At 46.8% G+C, this 27,153-nt stretch overlaps 1 protein-coding gene across 5 annotated transcripts in view; it reads left to right on the forward strand.

The window, feature by feature from the left end:
* The window catches only part of LOC141123432 (cytosolic phospholipase A2 gamma-like), a 211,903-nt gene that overhangs the window by 62,100 nt on the left and 122,650 nt on the right, over positions 1-27,153 (forward strand). For all 5 annotated transcript variants that reach the window (XM_073612054.1, XM_073612056.1, XM_073612057.1 and 2 more), the window contains one exon: positions 1,692-1,893. In XM_073612054.1, the coding sequence (XP_073468155.1) occupies positions 1,692-1,893 (202 nt within the window). The remainder of the gene's footprint in view (positions 1-1,691; positions 1,894-27,153) is intronic.

Raw genomic sequence — 27,153 nt, forward strand, 5'->3', positions numbered from 1 at the left:
GTTTATGTGCAAAAAAAAGTATTATATACAATTTTTTGGTAATAATGGGGTTGCATCAAGTAAACAGATACCAAACATGTCAAAACCTAAAATTGCGCACATCTGCGAAATGGCAGAAAAACGAAGGTACCTACAATTTTTTATAGTTAAGGCTTTAAAAGCCTTTATGGGTCTTCAGATTAGAGTTAACTATGAATTCTATCCCCAGATGTCAGGTCACCTTGAGGCTAGGTGACAGATGCACACCGTTGGGATCAGGAGTGCACCGCAAGGCAGTGGACCCTACGGCTGACTGCTGCGGATGGGAGTCCGGGTATAAGGAAGGCAGGGTCGCTGGAACACCAACACGGATCCCACCGGGATTAGAGCGTAGGATTCCCTGGGGCGCAGAGTCTAAGAGCCAGCAGGTGTTCACCAGAGCCTCTGATGGTGAGGATGGACTGGGCTGCAACTGGCTCCAGGTCGTGACCCCCAGGGTCCCCCAGCTCACACCCACAGTAGGCAACAGAAGGATAAGGATAGTAACGGAATAAGCCAAGGTCGGGGCCACAAGCAGACAAGGACAACAGAGTACACGCCAAGGTTCAGGGTCACAGGCAAACAGGGATGGTCGGGAACACACCAAAGGTCAGGGTCACGAGCAGACAGGAATAGTTAAGAACAGGCCAAAGTCGGTAACAGGAATCAGATGTAGGAAACACAGCAAGTACACACAGAGGCTAACACACAATGGTTGATCAGCACTGCTGGCTTGCAGTGCACAGGTTAATATAGGGTTCCCTGATAGGGCCTTGGGTGGGGCCATGCTTAGAGGAGAGGTTATAAAACCAGTCAGGTGAGGGTCAGCTGGTCTCTAGAGATGAACACATGGAGACAGGTATGCTGATCAACAAACTCTATTGCATAACCATGACACTAGAATTAGGAATTCCTCACATGTGTGGCACAGTTTCTGTTTACATATATGTGCAGTGGAGGCACTTTAATATATATTTTTTAAATATATTTATTTATTTTTTAACCATTTAATTTTCTTATACTTTATCATTTAACTCTTTTTCTGTCACAAGGGGGCTAACAAGTCCTCTATGTGATAGCATAGGCAAGTGACAAGTTCTCTTTATGGAGACATCAGGCGTCTATTTCACCCCCATTGTTTCCTTTGCCTTCACTGTAGCTAATCAAGTACAGATCAGACTATATTACCTGCTTTCCCTACTACAGTAGTCAGGGGAGGACTGCTTTAAAACCGAAGTGATGAAATCACCACCACTTTGAGCTTCATTACTTGCAGGGGAGATCAGGGAATGGATGTTCCTCTATCTCCTCCTCCTTAATGGATGATACATTTTTCAGTGGTCTTGGAGGAATGGGAGAACCAGTAATCTACCATGGGGGGCGGCAGTGAACGAGAGCTGCCCTTCTGACCACTGTAAAAGTGATCGGGAGGATGTAGAGCCGCCTGGATCACTTTTACTAAACAGATGAACACTGGCTAAAAAAAAATTGAAAGCTGACTTATGCAGCTGCAGCCATGAGATTGCTTCAACCACTTGAAGTCTGGAAAGTTTCAGCATGGCTTCAGGACATCAAGTGATTCGACAACAAATGTAGAACAATTTTCATCAAGACAAAGAATGTTAAATTGATAACTTACCTATCACATCCAACTTATTACTTTGATGTTGCAGGTGTATATCCTCTCTGTATTCGAAAAAAAACTGGTCAGACTTTTCAGTCATTAAAGACCTGGAGAATCAGTTACGTGAGCGAATAAAACAAGAGACTCAACGGAAACATCCATGGGAGAAGATAAAAGAGAAATTTCTTGAAGAGTTGTACTCTCTGACAGATTTATGGGCCTATACATTTGTCTTCGAAGCCTTGAATACTGTAAGTCACACCCATTTCTCTGAGGTTTGGAACCCAGGAGAACCTTTAGCTCCGGGGTGATTTATCTTTAGCTTCTTGAATAATGGAGATGGCACAGTCTTTGTTTTTATCTGTCCATCAAAATCAAACTCTTTATGTTCTTGCTGTTTGTCTACATTTCTACATCCTGCTTCACTCTCAGATGTTATCATTGGAAACAAATCATGCAGTGCTACTACCTCCCCAATCATCCAACTCGGCTCTGAAGCCGGTGTCTGGCAGAATGGTTGTCGAGTCCTCATGAACACTTGATCCAGAGATAGAAGCCGGCACAACGACATGTATCAGCGAGGTGATAAGATTTATGTAATGCAGAGTATTACATCCATGGATAAGTGCAGAACAAAAACCTCAAATAGATTCAGGAGTGTTTTTTAATTTCAAATTTTTTTTATTTTGAAATACATAAGCAATACATTTGAAAACGACATCATATATGAAACAGATTTAGAAAATCACTTAACAGGTACAGATTGAGCAATAACAGTACCATGCATCCAAGATCCATACCGGATCACCTGAGAGTATAAGACCATGGTGCAATGTAAGAAAGAGAAAGATTCCTGGTCTGACGGGAGAAGGATCCCCCACCCTCCGGCACCCCATAGGGGAGCTAACTGTGCTGGACGAGGAGTCTCTAACTGCCATCATCTTTCCGACCCCCACCTAAGAAGGTGAGTACAGTGCAGCACAGTGGTGTAGTGGTTAGCACTTTCACCTAGCAGCAATAGGGTCGCTGGTTCAAATCCCGACCACAACACCATCTGCCTGGAGTTTGCATGTTCTCCCTGTGCCTATGTGGGTTTCCTCTGGGTACTCCAGTTTCCTCCCACACTCCAAAGATATGCTGGTAGGTTAATTAGATCCTGTCGGAAAAAAAAAATTGGCCAAATATGTGTACTGTATGTGTTTGTAAGCACATCGGGACCCCATGGGATAAAGAACCACGCTATACGTCAGATGGACACCGGCGGAAAAAAGAGGTGATTCAGTTCGCATAGGTAGCGCTATACAAGTCATTCATTCATTCAGTACATCACCATGGTTTGTGCAATCAGTAAAAAATCTAAATCAAGGAATAATAAAAGTCCACATGATGCTTTCTACTTTAAACTTTCTTAACATGGGGAGAGTAGATTGGAAGGGAAAGGGTGTAAAGGAGAGGATAAAATCTCGAAATAAGAAAAGAAAGAGGGGGAGAAAAGAAGAGAGGAGCATCATATTGAGAGCTTAGTATAGGTTAAGTTCCTACATGTCTGACCCAGGGTTCCCAGATTGACTCAAATTTACTGGTAGTGTCTAGCAGTATGCTGGAAAGTTTCTCCTGTGTCATTATCCAGGATATTTTCGTAACTACCACCAATAGGGAGATTTTCGGATGTTTCCAGGCTTTAGCCACTGTGAGTTTAGCCCCTAGCAGAATGAAGTGTATTAGCCTGTGGGAGGATTTGGATATTTTCGGAATATGGACGTTGAGAAGGGCGACCATTAGGGTTCTGGGGATCTGATTTCCCACAAGCTTGTCGATCCTATTAAATATTTTTTTCCAGAAGGAAACATATTCTGGGGCACTCCCACCAGATGTGGGCCATAGTGCCTATGAGCTGGCATCCTCTGAAGCATAGAGGATCGGCTGCAGGAAAAATAGAGGCCAGTCTTGAGGGAGTGTAATACCATCTAGAGATAACTTTCAGACTTGCTTCAGTTAAAGTAGTATTCAAGATGCCTTTGAAAGAATTGAAACTTGCCTTCTGCCAGATCCCCAGGTACCACTGGAATTGGAAGTCAGACTCCCAAGAATGTATATAGGATGACTTAGCGGTTGGTGAGGTAAGTGATGAGTAGACTATCGAGACCCCCCCTTCTAGTCCATGGCCTGACCACACCATGGCTTATAATCGGTGAACCTTTGTGGAAGAGCTTTATCCTTCCATATCGAATTTAACCGCTTCAGCCCCGGAAGATTTTACCCCCTTAATGACCAGAGCACTTTTTGCGATTCGGTACTGCGTCGATTTAACTGACAATTGCGCGGTCGTGCGACGTGGCTCCCAAACAAAATTGATGTCCTTTTTTTCCCACAAATAGAGCTTTCTTTTGGTGGTATTTAATCACCTCTGCGATTTTTATTTTTTGCGCTATAAACAAAATAAGAACGACAATTTTGAGAAAAATGCATTGTTTTTTCATTTTGCTATAATAAATATCCCCCAAAAATATATAAAAAAACATTTTTTTTCCTCAGTTTAGGCCGATCGTATTCTTTTACATATTTTTGGTAAAATTTTGCAATAAGCGTTTATTGAATGGTTTGCGCAAAAGTTATAGCGTTTACTAAATAGGGGATAGTTTTATGGCATTTTTATTAATAATTTTTTTTTTTTACTAGTAATGGCGGCGATCAGCGATTTTTATTGTGACTGCGATGTTATGGCGGACATGTCGGACATTTTTGACACATTTTTGGGACTATTGTCATTTATACAGCGATCAGTGCGATTAAAAATGCACTGATTACTGTGTAAATGACACTGGCAGTGAAGGGGTTAACCACTAGGGGGCGGGGAGGGGTTAATCAGTACTAGGGGAGTGTTTTCTAACTGTAGGGGGGTTGGGCTGTGTGTGTCACTAGACTGATCACTGCTCCCGATGACAGGGAGCTGTGATCAGTGACACTTGTCACTAGGCAGAACGGGGAGATGCTGTTTACATCAGCATCTCCCCGTTCGTCCTCTCCGTGAGGCGATCGCGGGTATCCCCGCGGCGATCGAGTCCGCGGGACCCGCGACCCGACTCACGGAGCCCCCGGCCAGCGCGCACGCAATGGCACGGCGGGGAATTCAAATGGACGTACAGGTACGCCCATTTACCCAGCTGTGCCATTCTGCCGACGTACATCATCGTGCGCCGGTCGGGAACCAGTTAAGAAATTAGTAATTTGTCCAAACCTAAATTTTTCGGAGTTGGGTAGGTCGAGCATTTTGGTGCAGTGGGTGAGGGTGATAGGTCCTGCAGCCATAAAGAAGTGTCCAATTCGGTACAGTCCCTTGTCCAGCCACCATTTAAATTCCAAAATGTTTCTTCCCGGGGGAAGTCTGGGTTGTTAAAGAGATGGGTTAATGGTTTATATGCTGGCACTAGAGAAGAATCTGAACGCAAAGAGTCCCAGAGGGCAAAGGAATGGGAAAGGGTAGGGGCCAAAATCGGGGGGCGAGTTTTCGGGGAGCTCCAAAGTAGGTAGTCTAGGGTGAACTGTGGTACTCCCTGTTTTTCAATTTGCACCCAATCCGGTTTCTCTTACCTGGAGTACATTACTGACAGTTGAGCAAGTCTGGCCACTAGATATTTTTGGAGATGGGGTAATCCCAGCCCCCTCTTTTTTCTGTGTAGGTATAAAGTTTGTTGTGGGATTCTGTAGCCCACCTTTCCCCAAGTGAATTTAACCACATGCTGACCAGGCTATAGCCGAAAGACGGCTTCAGTGGGGTCGGCTTATTCTGGGTGGGCGTCCATGGACGTCCTCCCAGAATCCCGCTCTCACGCGCTCCCTGGGGCACGCACCCGAGAACATCCATGACCACCGTGTGATCGCACTGTCAAATGATGGAGTGATCACTGTAAAGAGGACCTGTCATGCCATATTCCTATTACAAGGGATGTTTACATTCCTTGTAATAGGAATAAAAGTGATCAAATTTTTTTTTGGGGAAAAAAGTGTCAAACTAAAATAAATAAAGTAAAAATGTAAAGCTCCCCTGTCCATGTGCTTGCATGCAGAAGCGAACGCATACGTAAGTCCCTCCCACATATGTGTGATCAATTTTCAGATATTGGCACCATAGCTTGTGGACTCTATAACTTTCACAAAGACCAAATAATATACACCAATTTGTACTTATTTTTACCAAAGATATGTAGCAGTATAAATTTTGGCCAAAATTTACGAAGAAAAATTACTAATTTGCTAAATTTTATAACAGAAACAAAGAAAAAAATAATTTTTTTACCAAATTTTCAGTCTTTTTTCTTTTATAGCGCAAAAAATAAAAAACCCAAAGGTGATTACATACCACCAAAAGAAATCTCTATTTGTGTGAAGAAAAGGACAAACATTTCATATGGGTGCAGTGTTGTATGACTGAGTAAATGTCATTCAAAATGTGAGAGCACCGAAAGCTGAAAATTGGTTTGGTTAGGAAGGGGGTTTAAGTGCTCAGTGGTCAAGTGGTTAACTAATTTGCTTTGGTAGGATTTGATGTGTTCCCTCTTAATTGGTATTGGTAGAGAACGGAACAGCTATAGCAACCCGGGAAGCAGCGTCATTTTTTACATTTTTACAGAGTTCACTCTCCCCAGCCATGATAGGTTGTTCTTGGACCAGGATATGAGGTCTGACTCCAGCTTGCCAGCTTCAGTTTTTGCTGTTGGGTTAATTCCCAGATATCTAAAGGAGGAATCACTCCATTTGAATTTAAAGGTTTTTTGTAAGAGGGCTACGGTGTCAGACTGTAGGGAGATGTTTAGAGCTTGGGACTTGGAGTAGTTTACCTGGAGGCCTAAGATCTTGGCAAATTCATCCAAGGTGTGGCACAGGCTAGGGAGGGAGGTAGTAGGGGAGGTGAGAAATAGGAGAATGTCGTCCGCAAATAGGCTGCATTTATGGGTCTGGGGGCCACAGGAAACTCCCTATATATTAGGATTTTGCCTGATTGTGATGACAAGTGTCTCAACATCTATCGCAAAAATGAGTGGAGATAGTGGGCAGCCTTGTCTAGTACCCTTCGCTATTGATATTTTCTTGGAGTAATAACCTTGGAGCATGATGTAAGTTTTGGGGCTCGAGTAAAGAGCATGCATCAGGCCCATAAATCGTTTGCCAAAACCCCAGCACTCAAGAATCGTGAAAATATATGGCCAGGAGACCGAGTCAAAGGCCTTTTGTAGGTCTAGCGAGAGGAGCATGCCTGATTGTTTAGGGCCCCCACCCAATTTGTATGGAGAATTGATACTATATCAATAGCTTTCCTGATCTGATCAGGGCCTTGTCTACCTGGGATGAACCCAACTTGATCCTTATGTATATATACATTAATGAAGGAAGCTAAACGATTTGCCAGAATTTAAGTGAGGATTTTTAAGTCGCTGTTGATAAGGGATATGGGTCTGTAGTTGCTAACCTCTTCTGGGTTTTTGCCCGGTTTTGAAATAACTGCAATATAGACTGTGTTAAGGTGGGTATCAAGTGGGACTCCCTGCGTCTTTGTGTTAAGGAATTTTGGTGGGAAATGTCTTGTTAAAGGGGGACTAGAGAGCCCATCCGGGCCAGGGGCTTTGATAACTCCCAGAACCTCTCCTTCAGAGAAGGGAGCTTCAAGGATGTCCTTATGTTCTGTGGAGAGAGATGGGATGGGGAGGCTGTCTAGGTATTCAGAGATGGAAGTGTCATCATTGGATTTGTGGGGGCTATATAGGTTGGTGTAAAAATCGTGGAAAAACTCGAGAATTTTTGAGGGATTGGCTGTAGTGCCTTGACCTTGAACTCTAATCTTTGGCATTACAGAGAACCGAAATCGGGGAGATAGTTTTGCCGCCAGCATGGATCCCAACCTATTCCCCTGGGTTTAAAATCTGTTTTTGCTCCAACTAATTTGCTTTTCAGCTTTGACCGTGAGAGCTAGATTGAGTATCAGCCTGGCTTTGTCAAGTTGAGCTACTATGGAGGGGTGCAATATGTGTTGGGCTCGTAACGTGGTGTACTCATCATCTAACTTCTTTACGTCGGCTTCCCTTTCTCATTTTATTTGAGTGGCCATCCTAAGGATTTGCCCTCTGATGTATGACTTGTGGGCTGCCCACAAAGTGTCTGCGGAGGTACCCTCAGCATCATTAAATTTGAAGTATTCCTGTAGGGATTTATCTAACATGGTGACTCTCACTGGGTCTGAGAGAATTGACTCGTTCAGTCTCCAGTGTCCTTGGCCTGAGCTCGTGTGCTGCAAGTGTATCGTCATGATCAATAAAGAGTGGTCTGATAGGACCGTGTCCTTGATTTGAGAATTTGTGATGAGAGGAATAGTGTGAGCCTGTACTAAAAGGTGATCAATCCTGGCGTGTAAGTTTTGCTGGAGAAGTGTGAGAAATCTCATTTGGTTGGGTTTAATTCTCTCCAGATGTCAGCCATGCCACAGGCATGTATGAGTTTGGCAAATTTTGAGGCTTTCTTTGGTCAGGTGGGTCATTTGGGAGGTGGGAGGTCTAGATCTATCCAGACCCTGATCAAAGGCTGCATTGGAGTCCCCCCGAAAATGACCGTGCCCTCTAAGATGGGGAAGAGGGTATCAAATAAGTGTTTGAAGAAGGCTGCTTGACCTTTGTTGGGGGTATAGTATGAGATCAGAGAGTAGAGATGACCCTCGATCGTTTCTTTCACTAGGATGAATCTCCCCTCCGGGTCTTTTGTTTCTGAGATCCAAGTAAATTTGCATGATTTCACAAAAATAATGGCCACCCCCTTAGTCTTATTTATTGTGCTGGCTAGGAAAAAATTAGAAGTCAGAGTGAAGGAACTTGGGACTGTACCGAGCTGGAAAGTGAGTTTCCTGAAGCATAACGATATCTAGTTTTGAAGATTTGTAATGGTTGAACAATTTTCTACATTTGAGGGGGGAATTCATGCCCTGGATATTATGGGTAGCTACCTACAGTACCTGACCGCAAGATTGTATTTCCAGCGCGATACCATCGCGCTGGTTCTCGGCGACAGGGTGCTGTGCATGTCGCGCTGGCTCACTGATCAGGAAAGGAAAACTTTGTTTTCCTTCCGCGATGAGTGACAGGCAGCGCTGACAGCTGTCTGGTATGAATCCTGAGGCGGGAACACCGCGCCAAATTTTAAATGAAAAAAACGGCGTGGGTTCCCCCCTCAGGGGCATACCAGGCCCTTGGGTCTGGCATGGATTGTAAGGGGAACCCCCTACGCCGAAAAACCCAAATCCATACCAGACCCTTATCCGAGCATGCAGCCCGGCCGGTCAGGAATGGGGGTGGGGACGAGCGAGCGCCCCCCCCCCCTCCTGAGCCGTACCAGGCCGCATGCCCTCAACATGGGGGGGTGGGTGCCTTGGGGGAGGGGGGGGGGGCCCTGCGGGGCCCCCCCCACCCCAAAGCACCCTGTCCCCATGTTGATGAGGACAAGGGCCTCTTCCCGACAACCCTGGCCGTTGGTTGTCGGGGTCTGCGGGCGGGGGGCTTATCAGAATCCGGGAGCCCCCTTTAATAAGGGGGCCCCCAGATCCCGACCCCCCACCCTGTGTGAATGAGTTTGGGGTACATGGTACCCCTACCCATTCACTTAGGCAAAAGTGTCAATATAAAAAAACACAGTACACAGGTTTTAAGAATAATTTATTAGTCAGCTCCGGGGTCTTCTTCCGACTTTGGGGGGTCTCCTTCCGACTTCTTCCGGTGTTCGGCCTCTTCTCCCGGGCCCCGCCGCTATCTTCTTCCAGCTCTATTGCCAGCGAGGGGCCCGGTCTGCTGCCGCTGTCTTGTCGCCGCTGTCTCGCCGCCGCTGTCTTGTCGCCGCTGTCTCGCCGCTTCTTCTCTTCTTTTCTTCTTCCCCGATGTTGACACGACGCTCTCTCCGGCTCGAATGCTGTGTGCGAGCTGCGGAGCCATTTATATAGGCGGTGACCCCGCCCCCTTACGACGTCATGGTCCCAGCATGCGCAGGGACTCTGGGGTCACGCCCCCTTATGACGCCAGGTGCTCGCAGGTGTCAAATCTCGCCGAGAAGTGCGGTGAAATTGACACAATATCGCGGTCACCTACTGTATAGAGCATTTCGTGTGTGGTCAGTAGGGATGAACTTCGTGTTCGAGTCGAACCAATGTTCGACTCGAACATTGTCTGTTCGCCCGTTTGCCGAATTCCGAACGTTATGGGCCGTTCGCGCCAAATTCGTGTGGCGCGTCATGGCCCATAATTCACTGCGGCATCGCAGTGCATTGCTGGCTGATGATTGGCCAAGCATGCACTATGACCCGCATGCTTGGCCAATCACAGCGCCCTCTGAACAGAGAGCCGTAATTGGCCAAAGCCAAGGAGGCTTTGGCCAATTATGGCTCAGGGGATTTAGTACACGCCCCACACTATATAAGGCCGCCTGCACAGCGGCCCTGTGTAGCGTGTGTTCCTGCGTTGAAAGAGATAGACAGAGAGACAGTGTCATTTGATTTAAGTTAGATAGATTAGGCAGGACAGTCAGTAAGTTAGCTGCACTTACAGTGTATTGTGTATATATATGCATCCCAGTTGTTGTGTATATATATATATATATATATATATATATATATACCTTGTATTCAGTTTAGCTAGATCCATTCCTGTTATCTTCCTACTGACAGGCAGGCTTGTCTTGTTACAGTATTTACAGCTACCTGAAGAAAATTGCTGGTGTTCTTTTGATCCTATTAGTACCACAGTCAGGCAGCTAGACTATTTACAGTTAGTGTAGTGTGTCCTCCTCACAGTGTTCAGTTAAAGCTACAAGTTAGTTTAGTGTGACCTCTGCACAGTGTTCAGCTAAAACTACAAGTTAGTGTAGTGCGTCCTCCTCACAGTGTTCGGCTAAAGCTACAAGTTAGTGTAGTGCGTCCTCCTCACAGTGTTCAGCTAAAACTACAAGTTAGTGTAGTGCGACCTCTGCACAGTGTTCAACTAAAGCTACAAGTTAGTGTAGTGCGTCCTCCTCACAGTGTTCAGCTAAAACTACAAGGTAGTGTAGTGCGACCTCTGCACAGTGTTCAGCTAAAGCTACAAGTTAGTGTAGTGCGTCCTCCTCACAGTGTTCAGCTAAAACTACAAGTTAGTGTAGTGCGACCTCTGCACAGTGTTCAGCTAAAGCTACAAGTTAGTGTAGTGCGTCCTCTGAACAGTGTTCAGCTAAAGCTACAAGTTAGTGTAGTGCATCCTCCTCACAGTTTTCAGCTAAAACTACAAGTTAGTGTAGTGCGAGCTCTGCACAGTGTTCAGCTAAAGCTACCTATAGAAGGTTGGTGATGTTTTCCTGATCCTATCACTACCGTAGGCAGCTAAATAAGCTACAAGTTAGTTTTTTGCAAGCTCTGCACAGTGTTCACCTAAAGCTACCTGTAGAAGGTTGGTGGTGTTTTCCTGATCCTATCACTACCGCAGGCAGCTAAATAAGCTACAAGTTATTTTTTTGCGAGCTATGCACAGTGTTCACCTAAAGCTACCTGTAGAAGGTTGGTGGTGTTTTCCTGATCCTATCACTACCGCAGGCAGCTAAATAAGCTACAAGTTAGTTTTTTGTGAGCTCTGCACAGTGTTCAGCTAAAGCTACCTGTAGAAGGTTGGTGGTGTTCTAATACTACAGGCAGGCAGTTGATTTTGCTAGCTGCAGTATCAGAGTATATATATATATATATATTGTAATGTTTGGGGTATTTAACTCAAGCGATAAATGCGTTTTTAGTGCAGTGAGTCCACATCAGACAGGCATTATAGTTAAGGGCCTGGTAGCCCACGTTTATTAAACCGAAAAACAAAAGCAAAAAGGTCCATTCAGGATTCCCACGCAGGGGTTTAACTTCATTAAGCACTCCAACAATAAGGAAAACATACCAAGCCACCTGGCTCTCTTGTCAGCAGTTCCTCTGCTTGCTCTCAACAGATTTGGCAATTCTTTACAGCCCCCTGGACTCACTGGCTTCCTCAGTCTCCCCGACTCTCAAGGCTGGCCAGCCTTTCCCAGTCCCTGGGCAAAGAATCCCCTTTTCATCGGCTGCAGACTCCCACAGGGCAGACCACTCTCCAGACACAGGTCTGTCTTCACACAGCAGTAACAAGCTGCACACACTCCACCTTCTTCCTCTCTCTGCTCTCACTAGCCCCTCGTTATATAGGCAGTGTGCACCTGGGCACACAACCTGCTGGCTCTCCATAAGACATGGACACAGGGTTAGAGATCCCATCACACCCAAGTCTCTGCGGGATCTCCAAACTACAGAGCCCCATTGGAACACAGCAAAACCTGGAGAAAGCTACCAACACAGTTTTCTCCCTTTCAAAGCTATGCTCTGTAGCACTGCAGTCTGCCGACATGCAGACTCTGTGTCCATTTTCCATCCCTTTTCACGGTAACAGGGACTCTCACTATTACATATCCCCCCCCTTTGTTTCGATCCGGAGGGAGGAACACCAGCACCCGTCATGGTTGGGACACCTCTGTGCTGGCTGTCAACCACGTAGGCCCAACCTTTTTTTCGGGTGCGCTTCCAGGTACGTCCCACCCTGGATCTTAACAGGGTCCTATATTTCCCTATACTCAGCCTTCTCCCTCTTCTTTTTGGGTCCCTGGGCTTATTAATTTTTCTTGGGGAAGCTCTGCTTTCCCTGACCCTTTCTTTCAACTCACTGACATCAGCTTTAACCTTCACTATAGGTCCTAATACCTTTCTCTGGTTGTCCACGGCAACCATGTCATTATTAACAGCACCAATCATCAGATCACCATTTTTGAGATCCCAACTTCCGATACAATCAGTGCTTTTTTCAGAGTTTGTTAGGACCTGTCCTGAGGAGGGACCACACACAGGCGAGCGACTATGCTCCACGGAACTATCACCAAGCTCCACCTCACCTGCTGTCCAACACTCCATGGGCGGCTGTCCTAACAAACACAGACCCAAGCACAAATCATTCCTTACTGCGATAATGCCAACTGGTGTACACATTACATTGCTACAGCAACCAATACCTTCAGCACTTTCTCCCACAGTGTCTCCGGGTACCTTAACCTGTACCTCTTGGCCAGTGACAGAAAGCATCTCCACTACTGCCGCGTCCATTCTGGGCCCTTCCTTTTCATGAGGTCTAGCAGGTGAGACAGTGTCTGAGCCCTCTACTGACCACTGCTCAGCTGCACCTCGGACCACACCGGCAAAGATGTTCTCAGTCACTGTACCAGGCGGAGAGACCTCTGATATCTCCAACAGTTCCCCTGAGTGCCTCCCATACCAATCAACAACTGGAAGTACCCTTACAGGGAATCGAGAGATCCTGTGCCAAATGGTTAATAAACATTGGTTCCACCAATTCCACTCTTGGGCAAGGTTTTCCAGCACCGCCTGTATCACCTGGCTCCACCCATTGGTACTACGCAGCACCACCTGGTCCGACCGCGATGGAGACACCCAAGTGTACAGTGAGTGTGTTTTTGCCAACTTCAGCATTTCAAATAAAGTTTCCGTTATTTCTATACATTCCATGTCTAAATTTGTGACCCCTTTAGGGACCTTTCCCTCTTCTGAGACATAGAGGGGCTCATCCACTGTAGTCTGAGAGGTTAAGACCTTGGAAGAGACCTCCACCTCTTTGGAGGTACCCACCATCACTGCCTGCTGCTCCCCTGGAGCACTGTCAGCTACATGTCTCCTCTTCCCCTCCAACTCAACAATGAGCCTCTGCAGGTCAACAATAGTCGCATTGTCACCTTGACACTTGCTATTACTTAGTTGCTGGGCTGTGGACAACCCATCTGCCATGCCTGCACCCAGAACCATTGCTTCAGACTGGAGGGCATCAGTCTTCACAGGGGCTAGCGTACTCTTGAGCACCGGCCATTCTGTGATCCCTCCATTGGGCATAGCAGGTGTTCTTTCCACACCTTTGTTACACATCATTGTTTCGTAAGTCTTTGTCACTTGGTCTAGCGCTGCAAGTGTTTCCTTGCACCAATCATCCCAGTCCCTTGTGGTTCCATCACCAGTGCTCCACAGCGCTGCATCAGCTGCTCTAGAAGGCCCCACAGGAATCTGGGATTCACTAGCCAAAACAGCACACTTGTCACTTCTATCTACCTCACATTGTGACCATATATTTTTACTCACATCAACGTGAGAGATTGCATCCTCAACCAAGGCAATGTGCAATACCTTATTTTGACCACCTTGCTCTGGTGGCGCTACAAACACATCTAGCTTTGAACTCTCAGCTTTTACAGGCTGAATTAACCCCTTGCCAACTGGGCTACACTTAGGGTTGTGAGGCTGTGCCCACTGTGAGACTCAGTCCAACCTTGTTCCACCAGAGTAGGACCAGAGCCATCCTGGACAGACTCTGGCTCCATCACATGGAGACCCCCTGAGACCTCCATGGACAATCCTGTGCCTCTACCTATCACGTGAGATCTACTCTCATCATTGGTAGTGAACACATTACCAACCTCACTCTCAGATATGACATTACAAGAAATACATGTTTCAATGCCATTACAATCCACATCACCTTTACCAATAGTAACACTTTTGTCAGCATGATTATTAGCATTCTCATTGCATGTAGACACAACTGACGTTTTTATGGGTTGTCTATGAGCCACCATAACCTCTGAGTGACTCTTCACAGCGCCTGCTCTCTGTAAAGGGGCACTCTTGCCTATTTGGGCAGCTCCATAGCTGACCTGGGAAACTCTCTGCTCTGTCAGTGCGAGCTCCTTGGAAGTTTCCCTGGGCAACCCTGCAGCACCTGTAACTAGGGAACATGGCACCAGCACTGTTTTGGTCACCCCTAGCTCAATTTTCTCAGACATCTGCTGGATTATAGCAGGCACATGCAGAGTCCCCATGTCCTTTCTAGTCTCTAGCCCTGCAGCTAGTTGGGCTTTACGCTGTACCTCCCCACTGCTCTGGGTAGCACACTGCAGCAAGTCTATGTCCATTTGTACTGCGGATCTCCCCACTGGACATACTCCCACTTCACTGGGTTCAGCATCATAAACTGAAACAGTCTTACCAGTTCCTGCAGCTGGTGTCATAGCCTTCACTTGAGTGCGATGTCTTTCATCTGTGGTGTCTCCACAGGCTGACGCCCCCATGTGGTCACGGAGCAATACTGCAGCCTTTCTAGACCCACTGATGCCCCCTGTAGGCAATACAAGATTCCTGTTGCTAGGGGTAACAGCAGACTTGCACTTCAAAACCGGTTGGCTATACCTCATGCAGGATGTAGACTGTTGCACCCTCCTTTCTGAGCTGACCACTTTCCCTAAGCGGCCATGACACGAAACTTTGCGTTTCTCTGTATTTCCAAAATCTTGGTCTTCCGGTGACACCTCTCCCATCTTGGAGCATTGCTGGCGGCCCATGATACGCTGGAACACTCCTCTAAGAAGAATTTCCTCTTTAAACTTGCAGTAGTCATCCTGGTCCCAATCCATCAAATGGTAAACCGACCGGAACTCTATCCGTAACAAGGGTTGCAACAATTTTGGCCACCGATCCCTAGGCCATTTTCTCCTTACAGCAACTTTTTCAAATTTTTTCAGGAAGTCCCCAACTTCCTCTGTAGGTAGCATGGGTTGCACATAGTCAGAGGCCACAATCTCAGCCCCTTGCACTGCAGCCCACTCTTTGCGATTCCGCTTGAACCATTCATTCACTGTATCGCACATCACTTGGCCTTCTGGACTGGCCCTCCTAGGTGGAGACATCTTCTCAGGCTGAGCTCACTTCCACAGGTGCACCACCTGTATGCAACACAGTTCATCAATTTAACTCCTGCGCAATGCAGTTTGCCTGGCTGCCACACACAGCTAGCAGCAATTCCTGAAATGACTCACTACTGGCGCAGAGACCCGGATTTCACCGTCTGTTGGCCCGCATTCTCCACCACTTGTAATGTTTGGGGTATTTAGCTCAAGCGATAAATGCGTTTTTAGTGCAGTGAGTCCACATCAGACAGGCATTATAGTTAAGGGCCTGGTAGCCCACGTTTATTAAACCGAAAAACAAAAGCAAAAAGGTCCATTCAGGATTCCCACGCAGGGGTTTAACTTCATTAAGCACTCCAACAATAAGGAAAACATACCAAGCCACCTGGCTCTCTTGTCAGCAGTTCCTCTGCTTGCTCTCAACAGATTTGGCAATTCTTTACAGCCCCCTGGATTCACTGGCTTCCTCAGTCTCCCCGACTCTCAAGGCTGGCCAGCCTTTCCCAGTCCCTGGGCAAAGAATCCCCTTTTCATCGGCTCCACCCTCTCGAGGAGTCCAGGCAAGCAAGGCAGAAGTGTGCATGTCTGCACAGGTCTGTCAGAGTAGACAGAGGGTCCAAGCCTGTGGGCTGGAAAAGGAAGCTGAAAAAGAGTGCTGAGGTACTGGGTGTACAGGAACTCTGTTATAGAGCCGAGAGGGCTGAAGCATAAGTCTGAGCAGCAGTGCTGCTAAAGAAAGCCAGGTGGCTTGGTATTTTTGATTGAACTTACATTGTTGCTGTGGAAAGCTGAAACCCCTGTGTGGGCAACTCTTCTGTTATCGGACATTTTCTTTCTTTAATAAAAGTGGGCCTACAAGCCCTTAAAACTGCGTATCTGGCATGGACTCAGCTCACTGGTAAGCTCTACCTTTAAGCTAAACCAACCCCCGATGTTACAATATATATATATATATATATATATATATATATATATATATATATATATATCCCAGCTTAGTGCAGCTACAGGCCATTAGTATGTCTGGAAGGCCAACAAGGAGAGGCAGACAGTCACAAGAATAAAAGAGGGCAAGCAGGCTCTGTGTCTAGAGGCAACAGTGCTGGCCGTGGAGACGGTGCATCCTCATCAGCACATGGCCGTGGGACATGCTTGGCCTTTTTTTCAGCAGCTGGCCGCGTTAAGCCGCAACATGCGGAAGACTTGGTCGAGTGGATGACCAAGCCGTCCTCATCCTTCTCATCCTCTCTCACCCATGCTCAGGGTACTTTGTCTGGCAAAGCAGCTGCCAACGCGGCCTCTTCCCTCGGCTCAATGGCATCAGTGACTCCTTCCCTAGCCCCACCATGTCCTCCTGAGGAGTCCCTCGAACTGTTTGACCACAGTGTTGGGTACATGCTCCAGGAGGATGCCCAGCGTTTAGAAGGCACTGATGATGATACTGAACTAGATGAAGGCAGTAACGTGAGCACGGACAGAGGGGGTGCCCAAGAAGGACAGCAATCTGGCAGTTATGCTCCCCCTGCTGAAGCATACTGCCAGGTTTGCTCCAGTGGTGAGGAGGGAGGGGATGATGAGGTCACTGACTCAACGTGGGTGCCTGATAGGAGAGAGGAGGAGGAGGCACATCACCAACGAGGCAGGATGCCCTCCAGGGGCCAGCCTAAGGGCAGCACACTGACTGCATCACACCCCAAAGCTCCGCATGTGAAGGGCGCTGCTGTCTCTGCGCGTTATTCCAAAAGTTCTTTGGTGTGGGCCTTTTTTGAGACGAGTGCATCAGATCGCACCGCTGTTATTTGCAACATATGTCTCAAGCGTATCTCGCGTGGCCAAAACATCTCCCGCTTGGGCACCACATGCTTGACCAGACATATGTTGACCTGCCATGCAGTTCATTGGCAAGCGTATCTAAAAGACCCACACCAAAGAACAAAGAGGACCTCTCCTTGCTCCTCATCAGCTGAGATCTCCAACCCCACTATACCTTCAGTCCTCTCTGAGACCTGCACTGAGAGGAATGAAGGTATAGAATTAGGTGTGTCACAGCCAAGTACTTGTGGGCAATCTGCTTTCGGTACACCGACGTCAGATTGTACCAGGCAAATTTCCCAGCCCCAGCTGCTGCACCGCCGAAAGAAGTTCCCTCCCAGCCATCCACATGCCCAGCGGTTGAATGCTAGCTTGGCAAAATTGCTAGCACTTCAACTGCTGCCTTTTCAGTTGGTAGACTCTGCCCCTTCCGTGAGTTTGTGGAATGTGCGGTTCCTCAGTGGCAGGTACCCAAACGCCACTTTTTCTCACAGAAGGCAATTCCGGCTCTCTACCGGCATGTGGAAGGCAATGTCCATGCCTCACTGGACAGGGCGGTCAGCGGTAAGGTGCATATTACCGCTGACTCATGGTCCAGCAGGCATGGACAGGGACGTTACCTAAGTTTCACCGCGCATTGGGTGATTCTGCTGGCAGCTGGGAAGGATGAAGGACAAGGTGCAGTAGTGTTGGAGGTTTTTCCACCACCACGCCTCCAAAATGCCACTACTAATGATTGTGACACACCTCTCTCCTCCACCCCCTCCTCTTCTTCTTCCTCCATGGCCTCTTCCTGTGCTTTGTCCTCGGAACCAGCAGTGCTCCGTAGCCATTCAATAGGCTACGCAAGTATACAGGCCAAAAGATGCCATGCAGTGCTTGAGCTGGTGTACTTGGGGGACAGGAGCCACACTGGGGCAGAGGTTCTGTCAGCTCTGCAGGGGCAGGTTCAGAGGTGGTTGACGCCACGCCAACTTAAAGCAGGAATGGTGGTTTGCGACAATGGCACCAACCTCCTCTCTGCCCTCTGACAGGGACAAATGACCCATGTGCCCTGTTTGGCTCACTTCCTTAACTTGGTGGTGCAGCGTTTCTTGGGCAGGTACCCAGGCTTACAGGATGTCCTGAGGCAGGCCAGGAAAGTCTGTGTGCATTTCCGCCAGTCATAAAATGCCAGTGCTCAGCTGGCAGACCTCCAAAAGGAGTTTAACCTGCCAAAGAACCGCCTAATCTGTGACATGCCCACCAGGTGGAACTCAACGTTGGCCATGCTGCAGCAGCTGCACACGCAGCAGAGGGCCATCAATGAGTACCTGTGCGACTATGGCACCAGGACATCATCAGGGGAGCTTGTTTTTTTTCCCCACGCCAGTGGGCCATGATCAGGGATGCATGCACTGTCCTGTCACCATTTGAGGAGGCCACGAGGATGGTGAGCAGTGACAGTGCATGCATCAGTGACACTGTCCCCCTTGTCCACCTGTTGGAGCACATGCTGCGTGGAATAATGGACAGGGCACTTGAGGCAGAACAGAGGCAGGAAGAGGAGGACTTCCTTAGCTCTCAAGGCCCCCTTTACCCAGACAGTGTTCCTGCGTGCCCGTCGATCACACAGGAAGAGGATGAGGAGAAGGAGGAGGATTGTGTCAGTATGGAGGTGGAGCCTGGCACTCAGCATTAGCAGCAGCCTTAAGGGATATGTCCCAAGAAACACATGGACTTGTACGTGGCTGGGAGGAGGTGGCTGCAGACCATGTTGTCCTTAGTGACCCTGAGGATTCTGGACCGAATGCCTCAGCAAACCTACGCTGCATGGCCTCCCTGATCCTGCAAAGCCTGCATAAGGATCCTTGTATTCGTGGTATCAAGGAGAAGGACCAATACTGGCTGGCAACCCTCCTTGATCCACATTACAAGGGTAAGGTGGCGGACCTTATCTTGCCATCGCAGAGGGAGCAGAGGATGAAACATCTTTGGGAGGCCTTGCAGAAAGGTCTGTGCAATGCGTTCCCAGAGACTGGGAGGTTACAAACTCCTGTTTCTGGACAATGTGTTGCTGAGGCTTCGGTCAAAGAAGGAGCGGTGGAGAAGGTGGCCGTCTGACTGATGCGTTCAGACAATTTTTTAGTCCGCAGCCCCAACATGGTGCAGGAATACCTAGGGGCAAGATCTGACCTGGACACCTTTCCCACCGAAAATCCTCTGGGTTACTGGGTCTTGAGGATGGATCACTGGCCAGATCTTGCACAGTATGAAATTGAGCTACTGGCCTGTCCTGCATCCAGCGTCCTTTCGGAATGCACATTCAGTGCTGCTGGAGGCTTTGTAACCGATCACAGGGTGCGTCTGTCCACCAACTCGGTCGATCGACTGACCTTAATAAAAATGAATCAGTCTTGGATCACCACCAGCTACCAAGCACCTGATGCTGATGTAACCGAATAAGTTCCCTTCAAAGACTGCCTATGCTGATGCTGAGTGACTATCCTGAGTAATTATCCTCTTCCTCCTCAATGATCACGCTGGTAGCTTGTAAGAACATTTTTGATTCTGGGCGCCGCCATCAGTGCCTAAGGCCTAATTTTTCAGCCCCTGTTTAACAGGGGCGTGTAATTACAATTTTTGATGCAATACTTTGCAGCAGGGCTCGTTCCTGCGTTTCATCTAGAGTATCTGTGAGGGGTTGCAGTGTTGTGGCACCAGCACCAGTGCCTAAGGCCCAATTTTTCAGCCCCTGTTCAACAGGGGCATGTAATTACAATTCTTGATCTAATATTTCACAGCAGGGCCTGTTTCTGTGCCCACCAAGAGTGAGTGAGGACTTACAGTGTTGTGGCACCAGCACCACCACCACCAAAGGCCCAATTTTTCAGCCCCTGTTTAACAGGGGCGTGTAATTACAATTTTTGATGCAATACTTTGCAGCAGGGCTCGTTCCTGCGTTCCAACTAGAGTACCTGTGAGGGGTTGCAGTGTTGTGGCACCAGCACAAGTGCCTAAGGCCCAATTTTTCAGCCCCTGTTCAACAGGGGCATGTAATTACAATTCTTGATCTAATATTTCACAGCAGGGCCCGTTTCTGCTCCCACCAAGAGCGCGTGAGGACTTAGTGTTGTGGCACCAGCACCACCACCACCAAAGGCCCAATTTTTCTGCCCCTGTTCAACAGGGGCATGTATTTACAATTCTTGATCTAATATTTCACAGCAGGGCCCTGTGAGGGCTTACAGTGTTGTGGCCACAACAACACCTAAGGCCCAAATTTCTGCTGAGTATATAGGGCAGGCCCCTACTTCCAAACATCCAACTTACAAACGACTCCTACTTGCAAACGGAAGGAGACAACAGGAAGTGAGATGAAATCTACCCTTAGGAAGGGAAATTCTCTCCTGTAAGAGTTAATATGGGAAAAACATGTCTCCTTTCCACTGATGCTTTATCACCAATCCTTGTTTCACAAAAAACCCCACATTTTCAAAAAACATTTGTCATTGGGACAAAAAGTGAGGTGAAATCTTCTGAAGAGGAGCACAGACAACAAAACAAATGTCACAGGGGTGATAACCCTTCCCTATGTTTTCCAAAAAGCTTAAAATAGATTTTTTGGCTGGAGCTAAACACGTTAAAAATGTACCAGTTCAAAATTACAAACAGATTCTACTTAAAGAGGAGTTCCACCCAGGGGGGCCATTAAAAAAAAAAAAAATTAAAAGTCAGCAGCTACAAATACTGCAGCTGCTGACTTTTAATTGGACATTTACCTGTCCCTGGGTCCAGCGATGCGGGGGATCGAAGCCCCGCTCGTCCCCCCCCTCCGCTCGTCGGCGCCGGCATTTCAACTGTGGGCGCCGGGCTGTGGCTTCACAGCCTGGCACCCACTGCGCATGCGCGAGCGGCGCCGCGCGCCGTGATTGGCCGCTCAATCACCTGGGACCTGTAATGGGTCCCAGATGATTGACAGGAGGGGGGGAGAAGAGCCGAGCCCTTCCTGTGCCAGGGGGAAGTGATGTCACCAGCCCAGGCAGAGGAAGGGGCAGACTACGAGGGACCACCTAGCAACAGGCATTTAGAGGTAAGTAAAAAAAAAAAAAATATCCAAATTTTTTTTTGTTTTTTTTATAGAATTTTTTAGATATGTTTGTTTTTTTGGGTGGAACCCCACTTTAACAACAAACCTACAGTCCCTGTCTTGTTTGCACCGCCTGTATACTGCTGTTCAGAGTATAGAGCCTGTATACTGCTGTTTTCTTTTTTAATTTGGGTGCGGGGTTCCCCTTAATATCCATACAAGACCCAAAGGGCCTGGTAATGGACTGGGGGGTACCCATGCCGTTTGTCTCACTGATTTTCATCAATATTGCCAGGACCCGACATTACATTAAAGCCGCAAGCAGTTTTAAATGACTTTTTTTCCTTTAAAAATGACATTTTGTGCAGGGACTGTTCTAAGCACGGGAAACATGCGCCACTTTACAGGCATACTATAGACACCCCCCAGGTATGATATTTAAAGGAATATTTCACTTTTTTTTTTTACTTTAACCACTTGCCGACCGCCTCACGCCTATATATGTGAGCAGAGCGGCACGGGCAGGCAAAATCACGTACCTGAAACGTGATTGCCTTCCCGCGGGTGGGGGGTCCGATCGGACCCCCCCCCCGGTGCCAGCTGCGGTCGGCATTTGGTTGGAAGCGATGAGAGACGAGGGGGAGGCCATCCGATCGTGGCCCCCCCCTCGCGATCGCTCCCAGCCAATGAGAAACATCCTCTGCCTCTGTATAGTACACAGAGGCAGAGGATGTGATGTCAGCTCTCCTCGGCTGGCCAGTTTCCGTTCCAGCGCCGAGGAGAGATGACATGTAAGTGCACCAACACTCACACACAACACAGTAGAACATGCCAGGTATACATTACACCCCCGATCCCCCCCCCAATCATCCCCCCCTGTCACAAACTGACACCAAGCAGGTTTTTTTTTTTTTTTTTTCCTGATTACTGCATAGTGTCAGTTTGTGACAGTTAGCAGTGTTAGGGTAGTGAGTGTTACCCCCCTGTAGGTCTAGGGTACCCCCCTTACCCCCCCTAATAAAGTTTTAACCCCTTGATCACCCCCTGTCACCAGTGTCGCTAAGCGATCATTTTTCTGATCGCTGTATTAGTGTCGCTGGTGACGCTAGTTAGGGACGTAAATATTTAGGTTCGCCGTCAGTGTTTTATAGTGACAGGGACCCCCATATACTACCTAATAAATGTTTTAACCCCTTGATTGCCCCCTAGTTAACCCTTTCACCACTGATCACCATATAACCGTTACGGGTGACGCTGGTTAGTTCGTTTATTTTTTATAGTGTCAGGGCACCCGCCGTTTATTACCGAATAAAGGTTTAGCCCCCTGTAGGTCTAGGGTACCCCCCTTACCCCCCCTAATAAAGTTTTAACCCCTTGATCACCCCCTGTCGCCAGTGTCGCTAAGCGATCATTTTTCTGATCGCTGTATTAGTGTCGCTGGTGACGCTAGTTAGGGACGTAAATATTTAGGTTCGCCGTCAGTGTTTTATAGCGACAGGGACCCCCATATACTACCTAATAAATGTTTTAACCCCTTGATGGCCCCCTAGTTAACCCTTTTACCACTGATCACCGTATAACCGTTACGGGTGACGCTGGTTAGTTCGTTTATTTTTTATAGTGTCAGGGCACCCGCCGTTTATTACCGAAAAAAGGTTTAGCCCCCTGATCGCCCAGCGGTGATATGCGTCGCCCTAGGCAGCGTCAGATTAGCGCCAGTACCGCGAACACCCACGCACGCACCGTACACGCACCGTACACCTCCCTTAGTGGTATAGTATCTGAACGCATCAATATCTGATCCGATCAGATCTATACTAGCGTCCCCAGCAGTTTAGGGTTCCCAAAAACGCAGTGTTAGCGGGATCAGCCCAAATACCTGCTAGCACCTGCGTTTTGCCCCTCCGCCCGGCCCAGCCCAGTCCAGCCCACCCAAGTGCAGTATCGATCGATCACTGTCACTTTTTTTTGTAGCGTTTTGGTGAACTGGCAAGCACCAGCGGCCTAGTACACCCCGGTCGTAGTCAAACCAGCACTGCAGTAACACTTGGTGACGTGGCGAGTCCCATAAGTGCAGTTCAAGCTGGTGAGGTGGCAAGCACAAGTAGTGTCCCGCTGCCACCAAAAAGACAAACACAGGCCCGTCGTGCCCATAGTGCCCTTCCTGCTGCATTTGCCAATCCTAATTGGGAATCCACCGCTTCTGCAGCGCCCGTACTTCCCCCATTCACATCCCCAACCAAATGCAGTCGGCTGCATGAGAGGCATTTATATATCCTCCCAAGTACCCCTACCCAACGAACCCCCCCAAAAAAGATGTTGTGTCTGCAGCAAGCGCGGATATAGACGTGACGCCCACTATTATTGTCCCTCCTGTCCTGACAATCCTGGTCTTTGCATTGGTGAATGTTTTGAACGCTACCATTCACTAGTTGAATATTAGCGTAGGGTACAGCATTGCACAGACTAGGCACACTTTCACAGGGTCTCCCAAGATGCCATCGCATTTTGAGAGACCCGAACCTGGAACCGGTTACAGTTATAAAAGTTACAGTTACAAAAAAAAAGTGTAAAAAAAAAAAAAACACAAACAAAAATAAAAAAAAATAGTTGTCGTTTTATTGTTCTCTCTCTCTCTATTCTCTCTCTATTGTTCTGCTCTTTTTTACTGTATTCTATTCTGCAATGTTTTATTGTTATTATGTTTTATCACGTTTGCTTTTCAGGTATGCAATTTTTTATACTTTACCGTTTACTGTGCTTTATTGTTAACCATTTTTTTGTCTTCAGGTACGCCATTCACGACTTTGAGTGGTTATACCAGAATGATGCCTGCAGGTTTAGGTATCATCTTGGTATCATTCTTTTTAGCCAGCGGTCGGCTTTCATGTAAAATCAATCCTAGCGGCTAATTAGCCTCTAGACTGCTTTTACAAGCAGTGGGAGGGAATGCCCCCCCCCCACCGTCTTCCGTGTTTTTCTCTGGCTCTCCTGTCTCAACAGGGAACCTGAGAATGCAGCCGGTGATTCAGCCAGCTGACCATAGAGCTGATCAGAGACCAGAGTGGCTCCAAACATCTCTATGGCCTAAGAAACCGGAAGCTACGAGCATTTTATGACTTAGATTTCGCCGGATGTAAATAGCGCCATTGGGAAATTGGGGAAGCATTTTATCACACCGATCTTGGTGTGGTCAGATGCTTTGAGGGCAGAGGAGAGATCTAGGGTCTAATAGACCCCAATTTTTTCAAAAAAGAGTACCTGTCACTACCTATTGCTATCATAGGGGATATTTACATTCCCTGAGATAACAATAAAAATGATTTAAAAAAAAAAAATGAAAGGAACAGTTTAAAAATAAGATAAAAAAGCAAAAAAATAATAAAGAAAAAATAAAAATAAATAAAAAGCACCCCTGTCCCCCCTGCTCTCGCGCTAAGGCGAACACAAGCGGCGGTCTGGCGTCAAATGTAAACAGCAATTGCACCATGCATGTGAGGTATCACCGCGAAGGTCAGATCGAGGGCAGTAATTTTAGCAGTAGACCTCCTCTGTAAATCTAAAGTGGTAACCTGTAAAGGCTTTTAAAGGCTTTTAAAAATGTATTAATTTTGTTGCCACTGCACGTTTGTGCGCAATTTTAAAGCATGTCATGTTTGGTATCCATGTACTCGGCCTAAGATCATCTTTTTTATTTCATCAAACATTTGGGCAATATAGTGTGTTTTAGTGCATTAAAATTTAAAAAAGTGTGTTTTTTCCCCAAAAAATGCGTTTGAAAATCGCTGCACAAATACTGTGTGAAAAAAAAAAAATGAAACACCCACCATTTTAATCTGTAGGGCATTTGCTTTAAAATAATATATAATGTTTGGGGGTTCAAAGTAATTTTCTTGCAAAAAAAAATAATTTTTTCATGTAATCAAAAAGTGTCAGAAAGGGCTTTGTCTTCAAGTGGTTAGAAGAGTGGGTGATGTGTGACATAAGCTTCTAAATGTTGTGCATAAAATGCCAGGACAGTTCAAACCCCCCCAAATGACCCCATTTTGGAAAGTAGACACCCCAAGCTATTTGCTGAGAGGCATGTCGAGTCCATGGAATATTTTATATTGTGACACAAGTAGCGGGAAAGAGACAAATTTTTTTTTTTTTTTTTGCACAAAGTTGTCACTAAATGTTATATTGCTCAAACATGCCATGGGACAATGTGAAATTACACCCCAAAATAAATTCTGTTGCTTCTCCTGAGTACGGGGATACCACATGTGTGGGACTTTTTGGGAGCCTAGCCGCGCACGGGACCCCGAAAACCAAGCACCGCCTTCAGGCTTTCTAAGGCCGTAAATTTTTGATTTCACTCTTCACTGCCTATCACAGTTTCGGAGGTCATGGAATGCCCAGGTGGCACAAAACCCCCCCAAATGACCCCATTTTGGAAAGTAGACACCCCAAGCTATTTGCTGAGAGGTATAGTGAGTATTTTGCAGACCTCACTTTTTGTCACAAAGTTTTGAAAATTGAAAAAAGAAAAAAAAAAATTTTTTTTCTGGTCTTTCTTCATTTTCAAAAACAAATGAGAGCTGCAAAATACTCACCATGCCTCTCAACAAATAGCTTGGGGTGTCTACTTTCCAAAATGGGGTCATTTGGGGGGGTTTATGCCATCTTGGCATTTTATGGCCTTCAAAACTGTGATAGGTAGTGAGGAGTAAAATCAAAAATGTATGCCCTTAGAAATCCTGAAGGTGGTGCTGGGTTTTCGGGGCCCCGTACGCGGCTAGGCTCCCAAAAAGTGCCACACATGTGGTATCCCCGTACTCAGGAGAAGCAGCTGAATGTATTTTGGGGTGCAATTCCACATATGCCCATGGCCTGTGTGAGCAATATATCATTTAGTGACAACTTTTTGTAAATTTTTTTTTTTTTTTTGTCATTATTCAATCACTTGGGACAAAAAAAATAAATATTCAATGGGTTCAACATGCCTCTCAGCAATTTCCTTGGGGTGTCTACTTTCCAAAATGGGGTCATTTGGGTGGGTTTTGTACTGCCCTGCCATTTTAGCACCTCAAGAAATGACATAGGCAGTCATAAACTAAAAGCTGTGTAAATTCCAGAAAATGTACCCTAGTTTGTAGACGCTATAACTTTTGCGCAAACCAATAAATATACGCTTATTGACATTTTTTTTACCAAAGACATGTGGCCGAATACATTTTGGCCTAAATGTATGACTAAAATTTAGTTTATTGGATTTTTTTTATAACAAAAATTAGAAAATATCATTTTTTTTCAAAATTTTCAGTCTTTTTCCGTTTATAGCGCAAAAAATAAAAACGGCAGAGGTGATCAATAACCATCAAAAGAAAGCTCTATTTGTGGGAAGAAAAGGACGCAAATTTCGTTTGGGTAGAGCATTGCATGACCGCGCAATTAGCAGTTAAAGCGACGCAGTGCCGAATTGTAAAAAGTGCTCTGGTCAGGAAGGGGGTAAATCCTTCCGGGGCTGAAGTGGTTAAGCATCATTAAAATCACTGCTCCCGAAAAAACAGCTTTTTTTAAAAGTTTTTTTTGCATTGATACATGTCCCCTGGGGCAGGACCCGGGTCCCCAAACCCTTTTTAGGACAATACCATGCATATTAGCCTTTAAAATGAGCACTTTTGATTTCGAACGTTCGAGTCCCATATACGTCAATGGGGTTCTAACGTTCGTGCAAATTTTCGGTCTGTTCGCAGGTTCTGGTGCGAATCGAACCGGGGGGTGTTCGGCTCATCCCTAGTGGTCAGCCATGGAACCAGAATTGAGGTGCACAAAAATGCCCACT

The sequence above is a fragment of the Aquarana catesbeiana genome, linkage group LG01 (genome assembly GCF_042186555.1).
Source record: "Aquarana catesbeiana isolate 2022-GZ linkage group LG01, ASM4218655v1, whole genome shotgun sequence".
Taxonomy (NCBI): Eukaryota; Metazoa; Chordata; class Amphibia; order Anura; family Ranidae; genus Aquarana; species Aquarana catesbeiana.